This window comes from Fundulus heteroclitus, chromosome 4 (assembly GCF_011125445.2).
Source record: "Fundulus heteroclitus isolate FHET01 chromosome 4, MU-UCD_Fhet_4.1, whole genome shotgun sequence".
NCBI lineage: Eukaryota > Metazoa > Chordata > Actinopteri > Cyprinodontiformes > Fundulidae > Fundulus > Fundulus heteroclitus.
The window spans coordinates 37,296,373-37,322,092 of record NC_046364.1 but is presented as its reverse complement, the minus strand read 5'-3'; the positions used below and the strand labels follow the sequence as shown (position 1 = coordinate 37,322,092).

At 38.0% G+C, this 25,720-nt stretch overlaps 1 protein-coding gene across 2 annotated transcripts in view; it reads left to right on the top strand.

The window, feature by feature from the left end:
* Positions 1-25,720, top strand: part of LOC105930034 (MAM domain-containing glycosylphosphatidylinositol anchor protein 1) — a gene marked incomplete at its 5' end in the record, with an annotated part of 105,147 nt that overhangs the window by 24,119 nt on the left and 55,308 nt on the right. For both annotated transcript variants that reach the window (XM_012868013.3, XM_012868012.3), the window contains 2 exon segments: positions 8,470-8,736; positions 8,858-9,006. In XM_012868013.3, coding sequence (XP_012723467.2) covers positions 8,470-8,736; positions 8,858-9,006 — 416 coding nt within the window.

Here is a 25,720-nt window from a genome sequence, read left to right as displayed (position 1 = left end):
CCACTTATATATATATATATATATATATATATATATATATATATATATATATATATATATATATATATATATATATATTGCAATAGTCCTTAAGTATGTACTCATAAAATAACATATATACAGAATTGTTTTTCCAAAACGGGGATAGAACAAGAAGAACAAGAAACCAGCAGAAGCCGTGTACTGCAAAGGACTCCAACTGCAGCTGATAACGCCAGCGGAGCAACAGCGCTCCAGAAACACAGCAGGTGTAGAGCTCAAAGACCAACCAAATTGGTTGAAAAACAGCACTTTCGATCTCAGATAAGCAGATCCCAAAAAACAGCCACATAAACAGCTGACATCCAGCAGGGGTAATAAAGACGCAGAACGCAACCTACCCAATAAAGGCATCTTCTCCACTTGTCAGTCAGTGGTGCGCTCCGATCAGCACCTGATGCATACAGTGGGACCATGGAACACCATCTCACCGAAATTGCAAAATCGTACATAATAACCTGGTTTATTATTATTTTGTTTAAAGTTCAGCTTGGATTTTATTTTATGCACTGCATAGATTTGCTGTGTGCAGTGAATCCAGATAGATTGCGCGATTGCGCAATTCTCTCCGTATGATTTGATTTAAATTGACTTTGTAAAGTGCCTTAAGATGACAGTTGTTGTGAAACGGTGCTATAGAAATAAAATTTAAAACCCATAACTAGAGGGGGAGTATTGTGTTTTCAACTCCCCAATGTTTACAGCTCAGTCCTCCAAGACATCTAAAGAGTTTACATCAGCAGTCTTGTCATGATTCAGGTGACCAAGTACTCCACTCACACCAAGCAATAGCTTCTAACGACCCAGGACAGTGACGGTGGGTCAATGATTTGCATCTGACTTGAAATGCACCTAGGGGCATGAGCCTCCATGTCCTTTAAAAATAGCAGCGCACCAACTACAGGTTGCTCAAGTGTGAGCCACCCGAATTGAAACATTGAAACATTTTCAGAAAAACCTGAGTGAACGACTGCTCTCCTCCGATTTAAACCTGTTTTCTGTTGCAAAGACCAGGATAAGTGAGAATCTGCGTGGGTATGTTTGATGTCCTTGTATTTGTGGATCACCTGGGTTGCAAACATCTGTCCATTGCTAATATTTAAACGTAAGCAGTTTTAAAATGTGTTCCTTACTTTCTTTACCCACTTTACCTAATAAAAAAGAACAAATGAATGTATTATTTCCTGTTCTCTCCTCTGCACAAAGTATTTAGAAAGCTTACTAATGGTGGAAGGGTACAGGGCCAACACTCTGAGCACTGGTGTCCTCACTGGGCTGACTCTGATTAATGGAGCAGGTGGCCACCCCACTTTGGGCTGAAAAAGAAAAACAGAGCAAAGAGACAGATACATGAACAAGTCTATGAGTGAGAGATATGGGGTGAAGAAAGAGGTTGCAACAAAAAAGCTGGGAATGTGGAGGAAAGCATGTTAAGGTGTTGACCAAAGGGTACGAAAAATTGGCAAGTAGAAAATAACCTAAATGAGAACATGTTTCAAAGGCTACAGCATTAAACATGCAAAAAAAAAAAAAAAAATCCTTCTTCCTATTCTTCATATGACCTATTTTATTCCAGGCCCGTTTTTTCATTTTATTATGTATTTCTTCTTCTTTTATTTATTGGGTGGATCAATGTGAAGAAAGAATGGCAGTATTTGTATGTGGCAGATATAACTAAACAAATAGGGTGTGAGGCAAAGACATATGTGGGACAGGCAAAAGTAGCCTTTCTTTCCTTTCCCGTTCTTCATTATTTTCCCTGAAGAGGTGGATGTTCTTCCTCATTGCTACTCTCATCATCATCAATCAGCCAACTGTTGGCCGTAAGAGTAGCCCTCTCTGTTCTGCCATTCTCTTTCTGCATCCTGCATCCTCTCATTCACTCAGCACCTCCCATACTCGATCACAGACTTTTTCACATCACACACTCTGTCATTTGTCTTCCTCATTGTTGTCTTTTTTTAAGAGCCATTTCCCTCTTAACTCACAACAACTAACACACACACACACTCACACACCTCCCAGTCTTGTGTAAATTTACTTTTACTTTGGGCTTGATCAGTGTTGCCTTCCTGGATGGAGTCCATTTTGTATTCAATAAGACAGATAGCAATGGTGTCCTTACGTGGATTAGAGCGTTCTGACTGTGAAACATCGAGGCATAGCAGTGTCAGCCCCACATGAGGAGGAAATTAATAGAAAAAATGAGGGCTGAGAATTTGCTGAGTGAAATCAGGATGGAATTTCCCGTGAGCTCGGAAAGTATAATGTGCTGCCTCGAAACTTTCGTAATTGTTTCAGAGAATACATAAGGCTTGGTAAAGGACTTTAGTAATAGTGTTTTTTAAGCAAAACCCAGTGGGAGTGGAATGATTTACAAACTGCTTGAAAACAAGGTCCTGCCTCTCCTTCCCACCTTCTTTCAAAACTTTATTTCCTATTTGAATACCATTGCTTCACAGATTGGTTGTTCCTATGCTCTTGTCACCTTTATTCAGCTCTTGGTATGCATACACTCATAGCCTTAAGGATTACTCTAAAATCGTTGACTTCTGAAGCATCAGTGAAAGCTCCTACACTTGGTTGTGTTGGGCACCAGTTGCAGCTGAATAACTCCAGCAAGAGGTAATACAGAGCATACAATCTACTAATAAAAATATCTAAAATAAAAACTGGTTTGCCTTCATTTACAAAATAGTCCACCCTCTGTCAGCTTGGATGGATAGTACGTGATTGACAGATAGTATCTGTGGACAGCATTTTCAGGTTAAATCTCACCAGCTTTCTTCTCCCTGCAAAAGAAAAAAAATATAACCACAGTTTAAGTCTGCCACCACCTTGTTTTACCATAGGGATGGTGTGTTCAAGCTGATGAGCAGTATATGTGTTTAACAAGAACACCATTTATTTGTTGCACTTGATTAACAGTGCTTTTTTATTCTGCCATTTTTTCCATATAGGCCCGATTGCTGATGTGCATAACAAATAATTACCCAGTCAACAGATTCTCCCACCAGGGTTGTAGAGCTCTGTAGGTTCTTCAGATTTGCCTATCTAGTCACTTTTCAGCGATGGCCATGTCTTGTTTGGTTATTAGGTCTATTATACTCTCTCCATGTAATAAATCGTAGAGATAGAACCCAAATGTGAGCCAGACACAGAGCTATGTGTTGAAAAGGGGTTTAATAATAAAATCCAGGAGGCAAAAAAGGGGAACAAACGGGAATCAAACAGGACCAGACATAAGCTAAACCGACTCAAAAAACAGGAGGGCAAAGAACAGATCAGACACGGACTAGCAGACGGGCAGGTAAAATAACAGAGGCTGGGATGTGCTTACCGCAAGCTGACGGGAGGGAACTACACAAGACATTCTGGCAACAGACAAATAACTAAGGTGGGCTTAAATAGGTGACGGAACAGGAGAGCAGGGCGGGACTAATTAACAAAAACAGGTGGAGGTGATAAAAGGAGCACACTGACTGATGGACAAAAACCCTAAGGTAGAAAATAAGACCAAACAGACACGAGCTGAAAAAAGCTAATAACTAAGGCCAGATAACAAAAAATAGGCTAAGCATAAAAGTGATGACAAAAAACAAGGTAAACCAAAACATAACACCAACAAAACGAGGATCCAAACAAGACAGAACTCAAAACAACCAGACAATCAAAAACAGGAGAGAGGAGGAAAACTAAAACTAATAACATAAACCAGAACTAAAACCGAAATATTACACTCTATTTCTGGAAGATAAACTGAACCTTGGGTTATCTAATCATGACCAAGTTCCCCATAACTTTGTCCCTGGTCTGAGTGGTGTGTTGCCTGGTTGTCATAAAACTAGTTGCTCACTAATGTTCCCTAACAATTCTCTGAGACCTTTACACAACAGCTGGAATTATACTGAGATTAAACCAGGTGTACTCTACTTACCAATTTTAGGACTTCTGGGAACAATTTGTTTCGCTGTATTTTATTATCAATATCAGATAATCAGTGCTGCGTGGCCCGAGCCCATAACAACATCAGGGACCCCTCACACCCCCACCATGGGGTGGGGGTGTGAGGGGTCTCCCTGCTGCTCTCTGGGAAGAGGTTCCGCAGCATCCGCTCCAGGTCCACCAAGTTCTGCAAAAGCTTTTCCCCTGTTGCCATCAGACTGTTGAACTGCTGAATAAACTGGATTCTGTACCACCTTTCGCATATTTGCACATTTGCATCATTGCGTCCTTATCCAGCATTACAAATGCTGCTGAACTCTCAGTTTCTTAAATGGACTCTTGCAGAAATCATTTCTGCATATACAAATGGTTTTTAAAAAATACTCACCTGTACACTGTGATCGCACACTGTCTCTTTCTCCTGCATTGTTTACATTTCAGTTGTTTTACTGTTAAATCACTGCTGCACTTTATACTGTAATTGTATCCTGTAATTTACTTTATCTTGTATGCAAACAAAATTTTGTTCTGTACGCACTCTGTGCATACAAAATGACAAATAAAGTTGTCTAAGTCTAAGAGTAGCAAAGATTATATATATATATATATATATATATATATATATATATATATATATATATATATATATATATATATATATGCTATAAGTTTTTAGATTTTATTCAGAAAACAAATGTATAGTATTCCTTCTGTTTCACATTATATGATGGATTGTATTTGTCTATCAAAAAATCATTTAAAGTTTGAGATTGTAACATAACAAAAATGTTAAAAAAAATGGGAGTAAAAAAGTGAGGTATTAATACTTTTGCAAGGCACCATATTTTAAGTTTCCAAGAGCTCATTGATATGTGAACAGTATGTGACAATATTGGTTGTATAACTGAAAAGGTCAGAAGCTATGTAGATGTGGAGACTCTTCTCCAAAAAGCAACAGGCAGCATAGAAACTGAAAAGGTAAATGCTGGGGTGGTTTTGAGGCTCCTCAGCATTCAGGTGCTCACTCGTGTTCCCCAGACTGAAGTGCAAGCACAGAATGATAAACTGGTTTCAAACAAGAATTTGGTCTGGCTGTGTTCACTGGCCTGTAGAGAAGACCTAAAAATCAGACATTTTACTCCCAATAAGCCAGTACAATTGTAGTTCCATCCTACTTTCTTCCAGCTGAATTTCTTTTTTTTTTCTTTTTTTTTTTATTAAAGTATAGAAAACTTTTTTAAGCTTTTCATATTTTAAGTTAAAACAGGGAACTAATTGTTGCAAAGATTGTCAATGAAATAAAACAAATATATGCAGGTGAAAACTCTTGTAACTAGCCTTGCATACATTTCTGTTTAGGCAGTCACAATTTTCCTCCCCATTGATCGTGTTAGCAGGGTAAACAAGCTTTTATCATAGTTTGAAAATTTCTCTGACTACCTATGAGCTAAAATTTGCAATAACCATTGAAACGGGCATTAAACAGTCACAAACTACAGGTACTCTATTAAAAAATGCTGTATTGTGTTTTAATTAACTATGGGAAGGGGGTGGGTGATATATGGCTTTAAAGTTTTTTTTTTTTTATATTTTACTTTAGAACAGGGGGAAACAAAGTATTCAGCCCCAGTTAATTTGACACCATTAAAATATCCAGCATAGCCATTTCCCTTCAGATATCACTGGGATGACTGTGGCTCAGAAAATAAAAAAAAATCTTGCAATACAAAACCCAGATTCCTGGTTCAACCCAGGTTCAACCCAGGTTCAACCCAGCTTCCTCCTGCAACATATTTATGTGCCCATTGGCAAGACACTTAACCCAAAGTTGCCCTCTGATCAGTGCATCCATTTATGAATGTGAGCATTTATGAGTGTAATTGGGTTTATGTGTCTTGATTTTAAAAGCCCTTTAAGTGGGTGGTGTGGTTGGAAAAACACTAAAACACTTTAAATTTAGTCAATTTACTTAATTTTTTTAAGTGTAAGATATAATAAGATGAGAATAAATTTCTTTATTGTCCCCCCATGGGGAAATTTGGGCGTGACAGTTAAACTAAACTAATCTAAAGTTAGTTCTAAAGCAACAGAGAATGAGCTTATCTGAAAGGCCATAATAAAAATGTAAATAAATACCTGCATAAGTATTGGACAGTATTGCACAGAATACAGCATAATCAGGTAAAAAAATGGCAGCTTTTAGCTTAATATCCTTAGTGCAAAGCATCTCTTCATTTGTTACATGTACAGACCTGCATCATTTGTTATTAACTAACAGATCAACTCACTCCTTACCGCTGTCCCTCATTCTGTCAGCTCTGTTCAGATGGAAGCCGTCCATATTTACACTGGAACCCGGGATTTGCTCTGTTAGCATCAGTTAACTTGCCTGTCTATAGAATCTTGTTAGCCCAGTTAAGACCTCCACTTTATTTGTGATGGACCTTATATTTCCCATGATAATGGATAGAAATGCGGGTCTATGTCTTTTCCTCCAGGTAGGTCAGTTTATCCCTGTCCGTCTTCTCTGACTTTTCCTCCTTATCTCCCTTAGGTTAACTGGCCGAGCCACTGCTACTGTGGCTGGATTGTTAGTTAGGGCTAGCAGCTGATCCCTGGTATTAACAATAGCCACACGCTACCCTGCATTCTCTTCAAAATCAAATTCCATGTAGAATAGGATGAGCAGCAAAATTGACCACAAAACAGTTAGCTCCATCTTGTGACTCGAAAACCGCGAAAAGACAGAGGCATACTATACACACTAGAAGTAGATAAAAAAATAGATATATAGAAAAACTTAATTGAATTACAAAGCCACTGACATAAGTGGCCTGCAGCCAGGTTAAAAAAATAAAAAATATAATATTAATTTAAATTAAGAGTAATTTAATTTTTGATCAAATATGGCTTTCTTTTTAGGCCTGAGAGGTTTTTTAGAGCAGGGGCTCGTAAACTTTTCCATACAATGCCCAACGAAAAATCCACTTTTTGAATGTTTTTCTTACTTCTACTCACTATCCAATAACTGCAACATTTGTTTTGTATTAGAATATTAACTAACCTGTTTTCAACATTATTGTATTAGCATTGAATAATAAACTTTTCAACCAACTATTGTTGATGTAGCTGGGGTAAGGCTGTTGCCTTGCAGCAAGAAGGTCATGGGTTCAGGTCCACCCTGGGTCTTTCTGCATAGTGTTTGCATGTTCTCCTTAGGGGAGTGTGTAAATGGTTGTTTGTCTCTGTGTTGCCCTGCGACAGACAGGCGACCTGTCCAGGGTGTGCCCCGCCTCTCTCCCATTGACAGCTGGAGATAGGCACCAGCACCTCTTGTGTTAGATGAATTTTTATAATAATGAATAAAACAACAAATTATATTTTATTATGATAAAAAAAGTTATAACATTCTTTTTTCGCATGTATATTCTTATTTTCCCTTTAATCTTTCTGAGGCCACCCTAGCGCTCCCTTGGCAGCCCCCACATTGAAAAATACCGTGTTAGAAAGCATTGGTAAATAATTAGCAACATGAAGACCACAGAACACAGCAGAAAGGTCATCCACATTTTCATCCAAAACGAAAATATGGCGCAAGCAAAACAACAAGGAGTTATCACAAGGTACTGTTGTCAGATAAGACCAAGACTGTACTGTAATACACTATCTTTGGCACAAGATTTACACCTAACATCGACCTGAGCACCCCTTCCATGAAACAGGGTGAAAGCTGCATCATGTGGTAGGCATGTGTTTGACTGGCTCTATAAAGTAGCAGAGAATGACAAACACTACCGTCATTAATGAAGATTTTGTAATCATTCTTTGAGTCAAATTAACATTTTTATATGGCACAAAACAAGTTAAAATCATGTTTTTCCTCTTCTGCCTCTTCTGTAATCCCTTTATCTGTATACTATCCTTACTTCAGCCTGTTCTGTCTATCTAAATTACTCACATAACATTGATTATAACATAATTACATTTCTGTGTGTGATAAACTTGATGCATAAGGGACAACAGTGATGCTACCTCACCTCTGGGGGTCTTAACATAAAATCTCATCACAGTTTACCCAGCAGGAGCACTATTAGTGTCTTGTCTATCTACATGATTAGCCATGGGGTGAACTAGCCAGGCTGTGATTTGTGGCAGAGTAATTTGGCTGTGTTGTGTCTCCGCTGACCCCAGGGCAACAGTAGCAAGTCAGTCATTAACTCCAGAGCCACACATCACTTCTGACAGGTTAATAACTACCAGTTAGGATTGGTTAGCAGCAGGGTTGGGATGGCACCTTGTAATGCTTGATCCCTATGGCGACAGCAGATGTTTTATATCAGATGATTTTTCAATGCCCATGTTTTGTGCTGCACTGTAAAAAAAAAAATACACTGAAAACATAAGGGAAGAAATAAAATGATTAATAATCTGAAGAGCTGTGATAATGACCGTTGATTGAAAATAGCTGGTGTGCTGACTTCACAGACCCTCCTATGCTGGACCCAGTCTTTCAGGATGTGCGTTCGAGGAACTTTCAGATAGTGACCCTGAGATGTACTGTGCTGCGGTCCAACCCTCCTCGCCTAACAGACATCCGCTGGCTACGCAACGGCGAGTTCATCCGGATGTCTGTATCTGACCCAAAGCAGATACCGGAGCTAAAGTTCAAGCTGGAGCCCGCTAGCAATGGCACGTATGAATGCCGAGTCAGCAATAATGCAGGAACATCAACATGCCGGTTCAATGTCTCTGGTAAGTGAAAAGAAATAAGCATTTTATGTACTAGCAATATTTTTTCTTCGATGATCTACATGGTCTTTTTTCTAGCCTAATTTTTTCCCATGTCCTCTTTACATTTTTCCCTGGCCTACAGCACAACCATACAATGCTGAGTTTTATTTTGATACTCCAAACCCAGTGCGCATTCTGAAGGGAAATAATTACTCCTACAACCTACAGTGGACACAGAGGGAGCCCCAGGCCACAGACCGTATCATAGGCTACTGGCTAAATGTGCGAAAGGTAAAGTACTCCTGCCGAAACACTTATACGCAGAAAGAGGTATTTTAAGATTACTGTACAACTGCACACTCAAACAGTTACGTCTATAGTCATATTTTTGTGTATGCATGTGATCTCGATAAGGGTACTATGGTTTGGCAAACACAGTCACCCGTTTGTCAAATACTTTATGATGACACTTGAAGGCTTAAAACAAGATTAGAGTGGTTTGATGTGAAATACTTGAGCTAGTTTATTTGTTTCTGTTGGTGTCGGTTGCTTGATGGACAGAGTGTCAAATAGATCTAGAAATAATCTAGCTTGAGTCAATGGAGGGAATAGCATGGAGCATTAGATCCAGAGGTGCACAAGAGATGCAGAGGATAAAGGTGAGGCAGAGCTCAGAAATGCAGCAGGCAAAAGGAACTGGGATTCACTACAGGAAATCATACATTTGGAATTGTGAGTGAACCACAGTAGGGAGGTGCAGTAAAGCCAGTCAGTATAATGTAACACAAACACTGGTCAGCTCTCCCAAGTTCGCAAAAGTGACCTCAGGAGGAAAGCATAATAGCTTGTCTTTTTTGTCATGAATTTTGCAAACTAAGTAAACATGGGGCTTTAGAGGGTTTAGTAATGTCAAACACTTGAAGTACATCAATATATGCCTGCTCTGAATAAACAAAGAGCTCCTCTTTCTTGATATTTTTAACTTTAAAAGCTCTTTAACTTTTTGTAATATTCATTTTGTTAAATTCCTATCTCTTTCAACAAACTGAACAATGTTGTGATACATTTTAAACTGAATACAAAGATCATATCATTGAAAATCTGAACCTTTCAACTTTAACTACAGTTGAAGTTACAAATTTAAGTAGACTTCATACTATACAAGGACACGTGGCCTTTTCTTTGTCTCACTGTCTGACAAGAGAATAAACCTTTCCTGTTTCAGGTCAGTTAGGATTGATATAAGTTTTTTTCTATTTGTTGAAAGTCAGATTAATACGAGATTAAAAAAAATCATACATTTGTTTCTTTCCAATGTCAGATATTTACATATATTTCTTCGTACCATTGCACACTTGAATCAAATGCTTTGGGTATCTTTCCACAAGGACCTCATGAATGTTTGAACAGATTTTGTCCAATTTCTCTTGACAGAACTGGTGAAATTTACACCTTACTCACATACAGCTTACAGCTCTGCTCACAAAATTTCCGTATGACTGAGATCAGGACACTGTGATGGCATGTCAAAAAGCTTGACTTTGTTGTCCTCAAGCCACACAAGCTACATTTACATGGAGAAAAGTAATTGGAATAAAGGGCTGATCGGAATAAAAATGCATCACATAAACAAGTCAATTGCAATATTGTGATCGGATTAAGGGATAAATGTTCATTCTGAATGAGAGGCATGGTTTATGCCAATTATTAACCCGATCGACATGCATGTAAACACTTGACAGGATCAAGTTATTCTGAATGTGGCAAACTGACCTGAGTTTGCATGTGCACTCAACGTAAATGTGATGTATTTGCGTGTTGTTGTGTGGTGGAAATACGTCGGGAAGAAAAACTGTCTGTGCTACCGATACAACATTTCTAATTGAAACAATAAAACAGCAGAACATTGTTATTCATTCAATAACGTTTCAACCACAATTAGAACCTGATGCAAGTTCAGCCTGGACAAAACCTTATGTAATACCGCTTTGTTTACTATTTTGTTGTTCAGCAAAGAAAGAACTTCTTCTGTTTTGTTTTTTTAGAGGGGGATTTTTAAAAAAAATTACACAATTAATTTAATCATAATGTGCTTTTATACACACCTGGCTTTATTCAGAGTGGTTCTATTCCGAATAAAGTCAGCTTCATATTAACACACATTGTGATCAGATTAATTGTGTGCCCATGCAAACTGTGCAATCCATTTGTCTTCTGTTTTTCAATCCAAATATATTTCAATCTGATCGTGAAATTTTGTGCATGTAAACATGGCTAATGTAACTCATACAGCTGTAAGTTTGGTGCCATTGTCCATTTGGAAGATTGTTTTCACAAAACTTTTAACTTCCAGCCTGATGTCTTAAGATGTTCCTTTAATATTTCCTATATTATGTTCTTTTCTCACTATTTATTTAATTTATTTTGAGAAGTGCAACAGTTCCTTCTATAACACAATAAAGCCACAGCTTAATGGTGAGTTGGTGTTCTTAGCTTGAGTAATTTGTTTGTTGCTTTTGGAGTAATGTCTCCTTGCTCTCAGAGTGGCCTTTCAGCCCATGTCAGTCAGGACCTCTTTTATTGAAGAAAACTATCCTCTTTCAACAGCTTGAGTCAGCATCATCTGAAAGTGTTTTACTCTAGTCCTGAGGTTAATATGTACATTTTGAACAAGCACATGTTAAATTATGGTAAGTGTGGTTACTGGAAGTTCCCATGATATTCCTACTTGTGTATAATGCATGACAATGAACAAGTGAGCCTTGCACAATCACGTATGGGGAAATATATCTAGAATGAAAATATAATTATTTAGCTCCACAGTTATTCTCCTGACATGTTAGCTGATTTATATTAGATTTTTCTTTCAGGATAAAGGAAGCACTTGTTCAAGGTGTTGTCTTAAGATTCATCCACAGCTGGGCCTCCAGTTAACTCAGAGGTTGTGAATTATAGCTTATAAAGCCACGGCCTTCTCAAATTGTTTAAAAGCTTAGAAATACTGTGCATGTAAAACTTAGATTTTTTAAAGTAACTCAAAAAAATCTCCAAAATGTCTCATATTATTCTAATAGAAATTATTTTGGCAATTCACATTGATCTAAAACAGGAAAGGTTTGGATGTGATATCAGACAGTGAGAAAAGATGTTTCTTTTTTATAGTGTGTGTAAATATCTGGTTATGCATTCTAAGGACAGACAGTATCAGAAGAATCAGGTTTTAACACCAAACTTTACAAAAGGCCTTATTTATCATCCTCCCAGAAGACCAAAGAAGGTGCTCCTATCTTCATAAAACATAGGGTTCCTAAAACTATTAAAAAAGTTGTACATGGTATATGTGACTGTCTTGATCTTATGTTGCTTGAAAATAATCCAAATATTTCTGTTTTTTCAACCTTCAGCTTTTTTCCAAAATATAGACTTTATATAGATGTGATCTTACTTCTATGGCCATTTAAGAACTATCAAATCAGTCTTGCATTCACAATCTGGACTGTAGCAGAACAGTTTCAATAAACAATAAGTCAGATTCAGTCCACTGAGTTTAACTCAGACATCAAGACTCATGCAGACATGTCCTGATCCCAGATAATCTCAGATACTGTACTATGCACTATGCACATTGAGGGATAACCCTCAGACTACATTATGCTTTTTGTCACATGCATTATTGGTCTTGAATCACAAAGTAGAAGAAATGATGAGAACTTTAGCACTGTTGGTGTGTGAGTATTTGTGAGAAAGAAAAAACACACTTAAGCAAAACGTAAGTGATCTGCCAGTATTTGAATCACTTACACCCCTCCCTCCTTTAATGGTTATTTACCCAGGTCTCTTTTTGATTTCCATTATTACTATTCTAAAAAAAAGACTGATATACAGGCATTAATTTCATAACATTTCACATATTAACATTATGCCTTCACAAAGTGCATGTTATTATTGGATGCACTATAGCTTAAATTTAAATATTTTTTACTGTTTTACTTGCACAGATTTTTTTTTTTTTACATTACAAGTAGAGAGCAACACGAAACAGAAAAAAGTAAAGAGTAACAGTGTGCAAGGAAGCAAGGGTGCAAAATAGAGAACTGAAATGCAAATTAAAGAATAACATGAAATCTCACACGTCCTCTTGACTATTAAGTGCAGCAGTGGATCATTCAAATGTAATCTCATCTCAGTTTCACAACCCATCTATTTCTGCTACTTTTTTTTTACAGTTCATCCTTTTAACGCCTCGACAGTCTATCTTTTCAGTGCATAGAAAATGATGTACTGTCCTAAGGGAGACACACGAACTCTGAGGGAAATACATGAGGACCAGTTCACGAATCACTGTACTGTTTGATCTGAAACATAGATGCAACATTTTCTTGCTGGTACTTCCATTTTAATTTTCTCTTTCTGATGCAAGATTGTGTACATTTATTTTGACTTTATGCCGTCATGTTTGAGTATGTAAATATATTTAATTACCCACCAATGCATTTATCAATATTCAGAGTATCCATGTATATTTATGTGTGTATCCTAGTCTGCTCACTACCTTACTGTGGGGGGATTTCTCTGTGCAGGAACTAACTGTATTGACAGGCCATCCTTTTTCTATCAAGCTGTCCTTATACCCCATTTCTTTGCACCATATACTTCACCCAAAGTAGATTTGGAAATTGCCATTTTTACCTCTTGGAGATGATTGTAATCGGATCATTTTACCTTTTTCCTCAAGAAAGACATGTATACTATACACTTTGTTGTTCATTGCAGATTTTCTTTGGTTTACACTTTCAAAGGTTAGTAACTTATATTAGGGCCGATTAATCTAATTAGTTTTACTGCATATTACTAAGATATTAACACCTTTTACCATTACATTTTGGTTATTATAGCCTGAACAGATTTTGTTTGTATTTCAATTTTCCGTCATTCGTAATAATAATAATAAGCATAGGGGTTGGAGTATATTAAACATGATCGTCATGAGATGAACTAAATATTGCCCTTATAAGGAGGTACATTGCGAGAAAAGAAATGTCTGCCTTAAAACACATTCATTGTGTTCAAGCCTGTAGCTCTTGGTAGTTTAATTTGCTTATTCTAAACAAGAAATTAAAATAAAAATAAAGAAAGAGCATATAAAATAGATTAAAAAAATAAATCAGTGAACTCAAAAGTTGCAAAAGAGGGATAATGATGAGAACACTGAAGTTGGACCTCAAAGTATATTCTGATGGCCATCCAAAAAAAAAAAAAAAAAAAAAAAAAAAAAAAAAAGGGGTAATGTACTTAAATTGGTACTGCCAGTAAGTAAGGGAGAGTAAGTAGGAAAAACTGCTGTCTTGGAGCACTTACTAGGAGACAGTACAAACTAGCACCTTATCCACTAATTTAAAAACCGTGTTGGGTCTTTTCCACCAAAATAGTTGCAGGGCCTATCTGGTGCTAGAGCTTCCTAATCACCAGTTTGTCCCACCATCCCAACTCTGGCCTTAGCACGGAGAAAAAAAAAAAAAAACAGTATTACCCCTACACTAGATTGCTGCTAGGCCGGAAGAAAGTAAACACTTTGTCAGGAGCTAAGGGCAGGCTCCTGGGCAGGCTGAGAGCAGGCTCAGCAAATCAAAACACCATTTTAAAATATATTTGTTTTATTGTGCTAATTCAAAACATTCAACAATGAGACATCAGAATACTATTAAAAAAAACAGAACATTCTGTCTGTACTTACAACTGATTTTCTACCAAATGCATAGACATACTTTTCAACTCAGTCCTCTCAAATAAATGTTACATTTAACTCATGTCTTACAGCTGCTCATGTGGATGAGAGGTCTGCTGAATAGTACTGAGATGCCTTGTGAAGCCAATAACCCATTGTTGTCCAAAACAGCCTCAATACATTGAGATTGTATTAGAGACACACACACACGCACACACACACACACACACAATTTCAAGCTTTTGAAATGTTAATTTCTAAGCAGTTAATACTTGGTTGGGCCTCCTTTACATGAATGACTTCAATGTGCTGTAGCATAGAGGCGATCAGCCTGTGGCTCTGCTGAAGTGTCATGGTCACCTAGATTGCTTTGATAGCAACCTTTAATTCATCTGCATTGTTTAGTCTGGTGTTTCTCATCTTGTTCTTGGTAAATGGCTTGTACTAGTTTAGTGCTTTATCAAGTCCAATGACCCAAAAGCACTTACACTACATTCAGTCATTCGTGCACACATTCACATCTTGACAGTGGTGAGCTATGGTAGTAGCCACAGCTGCCCTGGGACAGACTGACAGACGCGAGGCTGCCATACATCTGCAACATCAGGCCCTCTAACCACTGCCAGCAGGCAATGCTATGAAGTGTCTTTGGGTAAAATGTCTTGCCCAGGGAAACAATGGTTAGAGGGGGATCAAACCAGCATCCTGCTGGTTGCAGGACAAACACCTTAGTACTGTGACAACACCCGCATTGATTCTTGATGGGTCCAGGTGAGGGGAGTTTCCTGGTCAATCAAGAACAGGAAGAACATGTTCATTGGACCAGCTTTTGGCATCTTTGGTAGCGTGGACAGGTAACAAGTCGGGCTGGAAAATCGAATCAGCATCTCCATAAAGCTTGACAGAGGGACACACAAAATGCTCTAAAATGTTCTGATAGTTGCTGCATTGACTGGACTTCAGAAAACAGTGGACTGACACCTACAGATTACATGGCACCCCCAAACCATCACTGAGTGTGGAGAATTCACACTGGACTTCAAGCAATATGGATTCTGTGTCTTTTCACGCTTCCTCCAGACTCTGGGGCTTTCATTTCCAAATGAAACAAAGGCTTTCTTTCTGCAATTTAGAGGGACTTTCATAGATTTTACAGGCTAATTTCCAAGATCTTAATGAGTACATAATTTGCAATGTAATTAGAACTTTTCCAAAACATCCAGCAAAGTACTTACCAGTCTATAACTATAATGCACCATGTTTTGGACCTGATGATTCAACCAGACACAAAGAGCATATTTGAAAGATTTTTTTGAAGCAACAGCTGTAGCCATTGTGGGAAACTTCTAGAATGGGATCGGGAACCACTGTAAGGGAGAGGGACAGGTTAGTGGCTTAAATCAACAGCAGAGATTATTGAACATTTTCGAAAGCCACTAACCTTCTTTGAATCCATAGAGTGGCACAGAATCCAACCAATGGTAGAGGAGAATCTTGGTTTGTCCTTTACACACAGATGTCAAGTCCAAAGCACGATTTGTTTCTGGGGAAGAGGTCCGGAGACAGTCCAGGGTCATACCCAAGAATTCAGAAGCAGGCAGAGGTATCCGAAGGGGAATCCAACAGACCTGGTATAGAGTTTGGTCCAGGGTCTTGATCCACGGAGAAGATCAAGACCCTGGAGTACAGGAGGGAAGCAGAGCCAGAAAATGGGCACAGGTCGATGTCCAGAAACTGAGAATCAATAGGAGAGTCTGGCTAGCACGATGCAAACAGGCAGGAATCCACAAATAATCAGAGTCACTCACAGAAAAGGAGTCTAGGAACGCTGAAAGGTCTACTCACACAAGGATTCTTGAGAATCTGGCACCTGTGCTCAGGCGGAGACAGGTATAAACAGAGCGACCCTCTGGTGTGGCAGCCCCAATAATTAGAACAATCACAGGTGCAGGCCATCAGGAGATAATTGCTAGGGCAGCACAGGGAACAGAGTGTCACGTAAACAGTCAACAGCAGAGATACAGAATCACTGCAGAAGGCTGTGAACATTACAGTACCATAAAAAAGCAATTAACATTCCAGAAATATACAATTTAACGATATTAGCCATTTAGTTTGATAAAAGTTATACCAAAATAACTTTTTTCTATTTTTGACTTTCCGATGAAGGTGAGCATATTGTACACAAGGTAGTAAGCCTTTAGGTGCTTGATGCAGATTGGTAGCACTGTCTCAGCAATGCTAGAATTTACTATTAAAAACCTGGACAGTTTCACATAGAACAGACTCATGAGAAGTCTTCTCTTTATGGTTCTCATTTCACAATACATTTTAGAAAATAGTTCTAAAGGTGTCTGTAGGTTAACATAAAATTGATCTCAATTGAAGTCTAAAATATACATTTTTGTTTTAACAAGAAATATCAAAAAACAAATTTACCACCAGCTAAGTAAATCTCAGTTTATATTTTTGGGATAAAGATTTAAAAAGTTTATTTTCCTCCTTTACTTCATCTTGTTCTGACCAGAAACCATTCTTGTTTTTATGTTCAACAATTTCTTCTCCTCTCCGTTTTTATTGAACCAATAAATGGGATCCATAAAAACATGAAAACATTTTTTATGAAATATAACAATTTAAAAACTGTCCCTGTGCTTTCATATGTGCCTCATTTGGGTGTCAATTCTTAATCAAACATTCATAGATGGACAGACACACCACCCCTTTAACATATATATATAAGGAATCAGAAATATTAATGACGTTACATATTTTACATTGAATCAAATATGTGAATAATTTATGCATATTCCTACCAGAGCTATGCAGATACCACTTACTTGTAGATGTATGAGTTTAGCTATAAAGAGATGACGTGCAAATATGCATAGTTTACACATATGATATCACTTTATGTCACTCATTTGCTTAATTAGAGACGAAATAGATCCATTAACAAATCAAAATTTAACCTCACACTTCTTTGTCAGTCCAAGCATTTCACATATTAGTATGTGTCTGTGTTTTCTGGCAACCTATCTCCTCTTTCACACATTCTTTGTCTTGTTGTGTCTTTGATGACAATCTGATAAAGACACCGCTACAAACACTTCCCGACTGAAATTCCTGGGAGCATCACACACATACACCCCCCCCCCCCCCCACACACACACACACACACACACACACTTAAACATCAAGGGTGCAATATGGATTCCGCCATTTGACATCTTTTCCTTTCAAAATATGGCTTGCATCGTTCACACCTCACACACACACACACACACACACACACACATCCTTGTTTAAAATACAAAGTGAGGACCGTGCCTTGACTTCCATAGAATTCCACTAATTTCAAGCCTTTCTATGGTGTATCCCTGACCTTAACCCCCACCCTAAACCTAATTTACACGTTAGTGCTAAACCTAACCGCTAGCTCAGAAAAAAAGTGAGGACCAAAAAAAAGGTTCTCACTTTACATCGAAGTTCTCTCTTTAATAGTAAAATGAGCAAAAAACGTTCAGCTCAACTGCGAGTACAAGAACACACACAAATGCACTGTCTCCAGGACACACAGTGTCAAAGTATTCAATAATTTCTTTACTTGGCAAAATAGGTGTGAAGCTTGTTGTCGTTTCTCTTATCACGTACTGTAACCAACTGTACTTGACATATTAACATTGTATTACTGTACATAATTTATAATGTAAAGGGAATCAGTATTGTTAGTTATGGTTAGTTAATGCAACTTAACCATTTGTAAACCATACAGAAGAAGTTAAAAAACTGTGTTTTGTGTTTAATTAATACAAGAGTGACTCAGAATTAATCAACATTTCAAAGCAATGTATGTCTCTGTGGAAACATTTCTTCTCAACTGTATTGAAGTTGCCCATTTGCATGTAGTATTTTGCAAATAAAGAAGATTTTTTTTTTCTTAGACAGGTTGCTGAGGGAGTATTCTGACTGTTTAGTGTAGAAGATCAGGCAATGTCCAGATTCATCTCAATAATCAAGGTAGACAAATAGAAAACGCGGAGTAGGTCCTCTGGTTCTTCTTTGCTGAAAAGTTTTTGTCTCTTCTCCAAGAGACTTCTTTGGTCTGAGGAGTTATAGGGAATCTCAGTCTTTTAAGCAGTAACGTCACATAGTTGCTCAACAAGTTAACAGTGACAATCAAAACTGGTTGCTTACATGCAGAAGAGGACCATCAGGCTACCAACCAATCATTAGTAGTCCGATGGCCATTATTCTTCCCAGAAGGCTAAGCCATACTCACATAACATCAATGTAAGACAATCTCTTACAATGATTGTAAGAGACTCAACCCTTGCAGTCCAGTTTTGATTGTCACTGTTAAACTAGTTGATTCACTATGCAAATATATTGTTTATAAGGCTAAGTTTACCTGTGACTCCTCAGACTGAAGAAGTCTCTTGGAGAAGAGATGAAGTGTTTAAACAAAGAGCACATTCAGAGGACCTTCTGAACATAAGTTTTTCATTTTGAAGATAAGGAAACATTGCCCCTGAATTGCCATTCCATGTACCTGATACGGTGGCATACACAAGTTTCAACGGATATTTTGGACATGTTGCAAAATTTTGCGGCATAAGCTTCACCAACCCCTAGACACCATATATCCTGCATACATGCTCTACTGCACTGAAACTGATGCTGGAGTTACTCAAGCATCACAACAGTCTATTGTCCCATGCTGTCCACTGCAGCTGCTACATCTGCACTGATGAAGATTTATGCACCTCAACATGCCAATTAATCAAAGTGATTTAAACAAGAGGATGGTCCCACCCATGAATTTCAGACATTCATAATTATACTAGCTTCCTTACAGTGCCAAACGATTTCCAGTGATGATTCTGCTTAGCAGCGTGATGAACCTCAACGTCTGTCGTTTCCGGCGTCTGTAAACCTGGAGTAGACGTTGGTTTGTCTCATCCACTTCCCAAAAACCGACTCTCTCAAGTAAATTCACCAATGGTTGCCTTTTTCCCCTGACTCTTTGCAAACACAGAAATATCACAATAATACTCAAGCATAACATCCTGAATATTACGGGCGCCGCCATTTTGATTTGCTTTGTCCCGCCTTCAATCCCAGAGAGCAGCAGTACTGCAGATCGTCACTAGGAGGCGAGGAACAACCAAGGAACCGTGATAGCGTGGTGTGTAAACGGTCGTCAGAACGAGGCTCGGCTTGGTTAACCGATCCAAGCTCGGACTGGTCTCGGCTCGGATCGCTTTAACAAGGGTAGTGCAAATGGGGTTTAAAGGAACCAAAGGACCATCAGGGTATCAACCAATCGTTAGTCCTCTGATGGCTGCTTATTGTTCCCAGAGGGCTGAGTCATGCTCACAGTAACAGCATTATAAAAAAGGGTGGCAATTGACCAGGAGGCCACCACCCGTGTTCAACAACAGCCTTTTTCTCTTGACAAAAATGGCTCCCTTTACTCCCAATTAAACCAGCATTCCTATCTATCCAGAATGCTCTTTTGTGCTGGGTCACCTTTGTATCAAGTGACTGCTTTGTTGCAGATTTTTCCACTTTCCAAAACAAATTTGTAACATAAGACTCAGAGGCCAACAAAATAACACAGTAAAATAAACTATATTTAAATAGTTATATTCTAAACTAAATTTCTCTGGCCATACATGGCCGATTATGTGAATTGTTCTGATTAACAGGAGGACATCCAGTAGGGCCACTGAGATGCTTGGCGGCAGTTTTCAGTCTAGCGACTGGGGCAAGTTTCTACGGCTTGGTGCACGCCACTGACATGCGTAGCTGCGATTTCAATGCTGTCTCCTTCAGGCAGCAGGAAAACATGGATTGTCAACATCTTTGGGAACACATCTCTTCATGGGGAATTCTTAATTCTTTCGGATGATATTCTCTGATGTAACTCGTGAATCATTCTGCGCTGAAAGTGCACGTTGACATCTGGTTTTTACTTATTTAAAAGGAGCAATAAGCAAAATTTCACCACTAGGAGGGCCAAAACCATATGTGTGACAAGCCATAATCTACCTTTGCTTCAGTTAAAATCCGCTCCAGCCCCCCTTTTCCCTTCCCCTTCTCACCCATTGCCTGTTATGTGCATATTTTCAAAGGATAAATACACAGCAAAACAACATCACCTTTCGGAGGAACATGTCTAGTGAAGAAGTCAGTAACTCCTAACGTTATAATGCAGTTAGTAAGAGAACGTTTTGATCCTCTGGGCAGGCTCTCTGCCATTTTGCTCCTATGCTACACTGTTCTAGCAGTGGCATTTTATGGGCAGGGAGCATCTAAGCCCTGATTGGCAGCTATTGAAATGGACGCACATGCATGCTCGGTGTACATGCATGCTCTTGTAAGCAAACGAGTGGAGAACAACACAGAGAGCAGTGTTGTTTTTGGCAGCCATCTTAGTTTTAGTCTAAGTTTTAGTCTTCAGGACGAAAATTATTGTTAGTTTTAGTCACATTTTAGTCATTACTAAACAAAATAGTTTTAGTCCAGTTTAGTCAACTAAAATTCAAAAAGGTTATAGTGTAGTTTTAGTCGGTCTTGTGTTGCAAGCAACAGTTAACCTCAGCAATTTTGAATAATTACCAGATTTCTAACCAGACTGACAGCTTTTTTTAACAATTAAAGAATTTAAACAAGTGATATAAATGGATGAATGATGATGAAATATTTTATTTAATATGTTTTGTGACAGTTTGTATTCAGATGTTTTAATAAAAGGGTGAAGTATTTTAAGGATTGTTTATTTATTTATTTTGCATTAATACAAAACCTCACTGTATTCATTTATAATATTTGCTATAACATGATAGCGTAACGTTTGTGTCAATAATCTTCTAGCATAGGTTATTCTGCGTGGTGGGAGGTTCGCCCCCAAATCAAATTCTGTTTAGGTCCCCCAAAAAGCTCGGGCCGGCACTGCACAGGAGGGAAGTGGGGAGAGCCGCTGCCAGATAAATTCTTCATTCAGAACCAGTCATGGCTGCACGCTGGATCAGAAAACAGTTCTGCTAACCAGATCCAGTCTAATAATAGAAACAATAATACATTTAATTTATACTGCACTTTCTATCAAACGATCTCCAAGTGCTACAGGGGGGAAAAAAAAGATATAAATAAATAAAAAACATAAATTTAAAAAAATAAAAGCGTTAAAAAGCATTAAAAATAAAACATCTAAAGGGGACCAAAAGCTTTGCTAAAAAGAAATGTTTTAAGGCCCTTTTTAAAACACTCAGTGGACTGAGTCTAAAAAGCCTCTTATTCTGTTTATAAGTTTCGTTCTTATAAACAGGCATGATGCCTTACGCTTGAATTCAGGTGCGCAAAATGACGTTACATGTAATTTGGGTGCGCACTTTTAACGGTCATTTTAAGGAACTTGTAACAGCGGGGGCTTTAGCTCAGATCAGTCATTCCTCCTGTTCCCTCTAAAGGAGCCCTCTACAGTCTTCATTTATGCATTTTTCCCATCGCTCAGCACATCAATAGGGGGAAAATCCGCCCACCACACCGCCATAATCCGGTATCATTAAGTATAAATTATGCTGATACCAGACGTTACCAAAAAAAGCGTTTTTTTCCACTGTCACTTAGCGAAAAAGGAGCATGTACAGTTAATCATCGCATCACTGGATCCACTCGCGTCCGCTGAACGTCAAGCCCGGAGGCTAAACCGAAGGCATTTATCTTATCTCTCTCGTTGCCACGCATTAGTAACGCATGGCCCCTACTTAACATCGTGTAAAAAAAAATTCTGTCCATGACACCAGATGGGCTCCATAGGTTGTCACTACTGCTATGGTCCGTCAATCTGGTCATGCAGAATGTGCGCCGCTGCACGCCAGGTGGTGGGCGTGACCAAACAGGACGCAGCAGCAGGGCTGATACTTCTTAGCTTGTAACGAACAGATTACAGCACAATAGGCAGAAATGTGATGCATTTTAAACGTCCGACAAACCATCCACTAATGTTTTCGTCCAGTCCCGTCAACGAAAACTCACACCCACAACTCGTCATGTTTTCGTCATCAAAGATCCATGTTTAGCTCGTCAGTTTTCGTTATCGTTATGAATAAAGGGGCGTCAATGAAATAATTTGTCATTGTCATCGTTGATGAAAACAACACTGACAGAGAGGTGGTGTGTGACATCATACCACACTCCATCTAAGAAGACACCTTTAATTAGTATAGTTCTTTTTCAGTTCTTTCTCTCTAAAGTAATTGTGTATTGCTCTTTTAAACTCAAATTTAGAAGGTACATGTGTTACAATCCAGAAAGCAGTTTAATGTGTTATATTTTTTATGTGTTATTTTTTTCTGGAAATAGTTAATTAAAATTAACACATCACAGTCCCAACCCTTAATACATGACAAAAAATAAAATCAGCATTCCAATATAGTATGTAGAAGTGTCACACCATTTATTACCCTCTCTGGCAAGACACCTTGGTCTTTTGAAAAACTGATTCTTGTAACCCTTTGTCAAATGAAGTCACATTATCAGTCTTTTTCATTGTTTAGTACCACATACTTTATTCTATTTTGCATATTTATCTCACATGCTTTTTAATCATGTGAAGTACCCTAATCAACTTTTTTTAAATATGCTATTTAAATAAAATTGACATTGATATTGCTTTACCAAGTCACTGCTAAGTCCTGTTGGTGTATGATTTCTCTGAATTTGTAGTTTCTGATAATTAAGTGAAGGTAATAGAAGGTCAATACTCAGTTTCCAGATCATTCGAAATTAATAAAGAAATCTGAAAACCCAACATTTAGTTTGGTTTATTTTGTGTCAGGAAGTTGGGGTGGAAATCCTTCATGACTAGGAACAGAGTGTGAAATTTGGATCAACTGTCAAGGAAATAGCCAGAATGGCAGTGAGAAAAGGAGAACGAACAGGCAGAACAGCTAGTGGCATAGAGCCTAGTTAGGAAAAAAGGATTTGATTCAAAGCTTGTTGCCAAGTGCACACTTGGAGGACTTGGGGCTGTGGCTGCCATGGGAGGCTCAAACAGTAATTGGAGTAAGAAAACCAAATTCCTGCCAGCCAGGGCATGACTCTCTGTGGTCTTGTCAATAAAAATGATCAGCTTTGGGATGGTAAGTTTAAATTTGTGTGGGTTTGCAAGCACACACTGGAAACAGCAAGCCCTCAAACTGCCAGAGAACAGGAGGTAAAGCTTAGTAAGGATGTCATAGTATACAGAGCTGTATGTATTAAGATTTAAAGAAATGTAATTTGACCTAGAACTAACTGGGCTTTAAAATGTTTTTGATGTGGATGTTGAAGCAGTGCAAAGGTTGATAAAAAAAAAAAGGCTTAGTTGTAATTTTACTGTAAAAATCAGGGCTTTAAGTGGGCCAGTAGGGAGTAGTACACTGTACCGGCACATACACTTACCTCTCAGCGTACTGGGACTTTTTTTCTAGCGTGCGGCACGTACCAGGACTTCTAGCCACATCCCCACCACCCTGCAGACATCTTCACAGTTTACAGTTTGTATTCTATTTGTTGATCTTTTTTTTTTTCTTAAATCACTGAAAAATTGCTTCGCCGCAAAACGCTTGCTGTACATTCAAGTGGAAATAGGCAATTTGCATGTGAGAGAAAAAGCGGAGGGAAATGATCATGGATGTGATGTTTATCTGGTTCCAAGAGGACTCCAACAGGACCTGAACTGGAGCAGAGTTGAATGATAACTCTGAACAGTCTGTGACTACACAAGAAAATGGAGGTCGTACTCAGCTGGCATTAGAACATCCAACAGAGAACCTGCTGCACGCCTCAGGAAAATCAGGGGCAGTGCTAGCCATTTGGTGGCTGTGAGCACAAATGCTGCATAATGCCCCCCACATGGAAATCAACAATAATACATGATTTATCAGTGTGTTTCTCTTTATTTCCAAAATAACTTCTCAATATTAATGTTTTAAAAAAAAACCAGTTGCAACAAATAAGAGGAGAAATTAAAATCCTGAAAGAAACAGTACACTAATTTTGTACCAACAATGTTGCACATATTTCCACACAAGATAACAATCTTTTACTTACCAAGGTGGAAAATTAAGAAATACAATGAATAAAATGCACCAATGGGGAGTGTAATACGGAACTAGGACTCATCATAAAAATTTCTCTTAGAATAAGACTTATATTTTCACATGCTGTATTTGTTTGATGAAAACCCTAAAAACATCTTAAATGTTGACCTTCCAGAGAAAGATTCATTCAGAGGAGCTCATTAAAACCGACGATCCTCAATATCATCAGTAAATGTGTTTTGAATTAGGGCTGATGTAACAGGTTGAACATGGGATCAGTTCTCATGTTTTGCATTTATCATTTTTACATATTTTTCATTTGTTCAAAGACATTTAGTATTTTTTTGTCTTTTTTAGTGGAAAACTGCAAATGAAATATTACTTTGCTACTTTTTTGTCTATAAAAGTATAAAAAAAAGGTTATTTTTGCAAGTTTTTTTCAACATTCCCATTGCCAACCTTTTATTCCATTCACTTGAGCAAATATTTTTGTATAGCTTATATCTAATAACACGCTTTAAACATTTTGATTTTAAATGTGTCGTTATTATGACTTCTTCTTGCTCTCCCTTGATTCTTGATTATGATTACTATAACTGTGATTTTACTCTGGCTGGACCCCGCGCCCGCACGTCCAAAAAAGGGAAGTACCAGCACTTTTTTTCCTCACTGAAAGCACTGGTAAAGATGATACACATACATTATTTTCTTTCATTAATGACAACACAGATAAAATCCAAAGAATTTACACTTTTATTTTTAAATGACAATGAAAACTAAGATGAAAGAACAGGTACGTACCTGACCTCTTCATAATATTATTATTATTATGGTGTCCTGGTTTTTCATGTCGTAAGGTTAGGGTTTTGTCTCTCAGAAGCAACTACTGTGTACTAACCAACGTAATCACATGACAACAATGGTAAATTGTTAATTTAAAGTAAAACAGTTGATGAAGACAAATGTGATTTTTTTTAATTAAAATATAAAATCATATATTGTATGAAGCACATATAAATAACTAATTTTACAAAAATTATTACCTAGAGTCACTCTTTATTAACTGTTACCCCTTTTTTTCTTCGAGGGTGCTTTCCCCATTTATTCTGGTGGGAGCTTATACTCTCTGGAAAGAGAGGAAAGAGAGCTTGCTGATAATTGTTCTGCGGGATTTTCACAGTGCAAACCT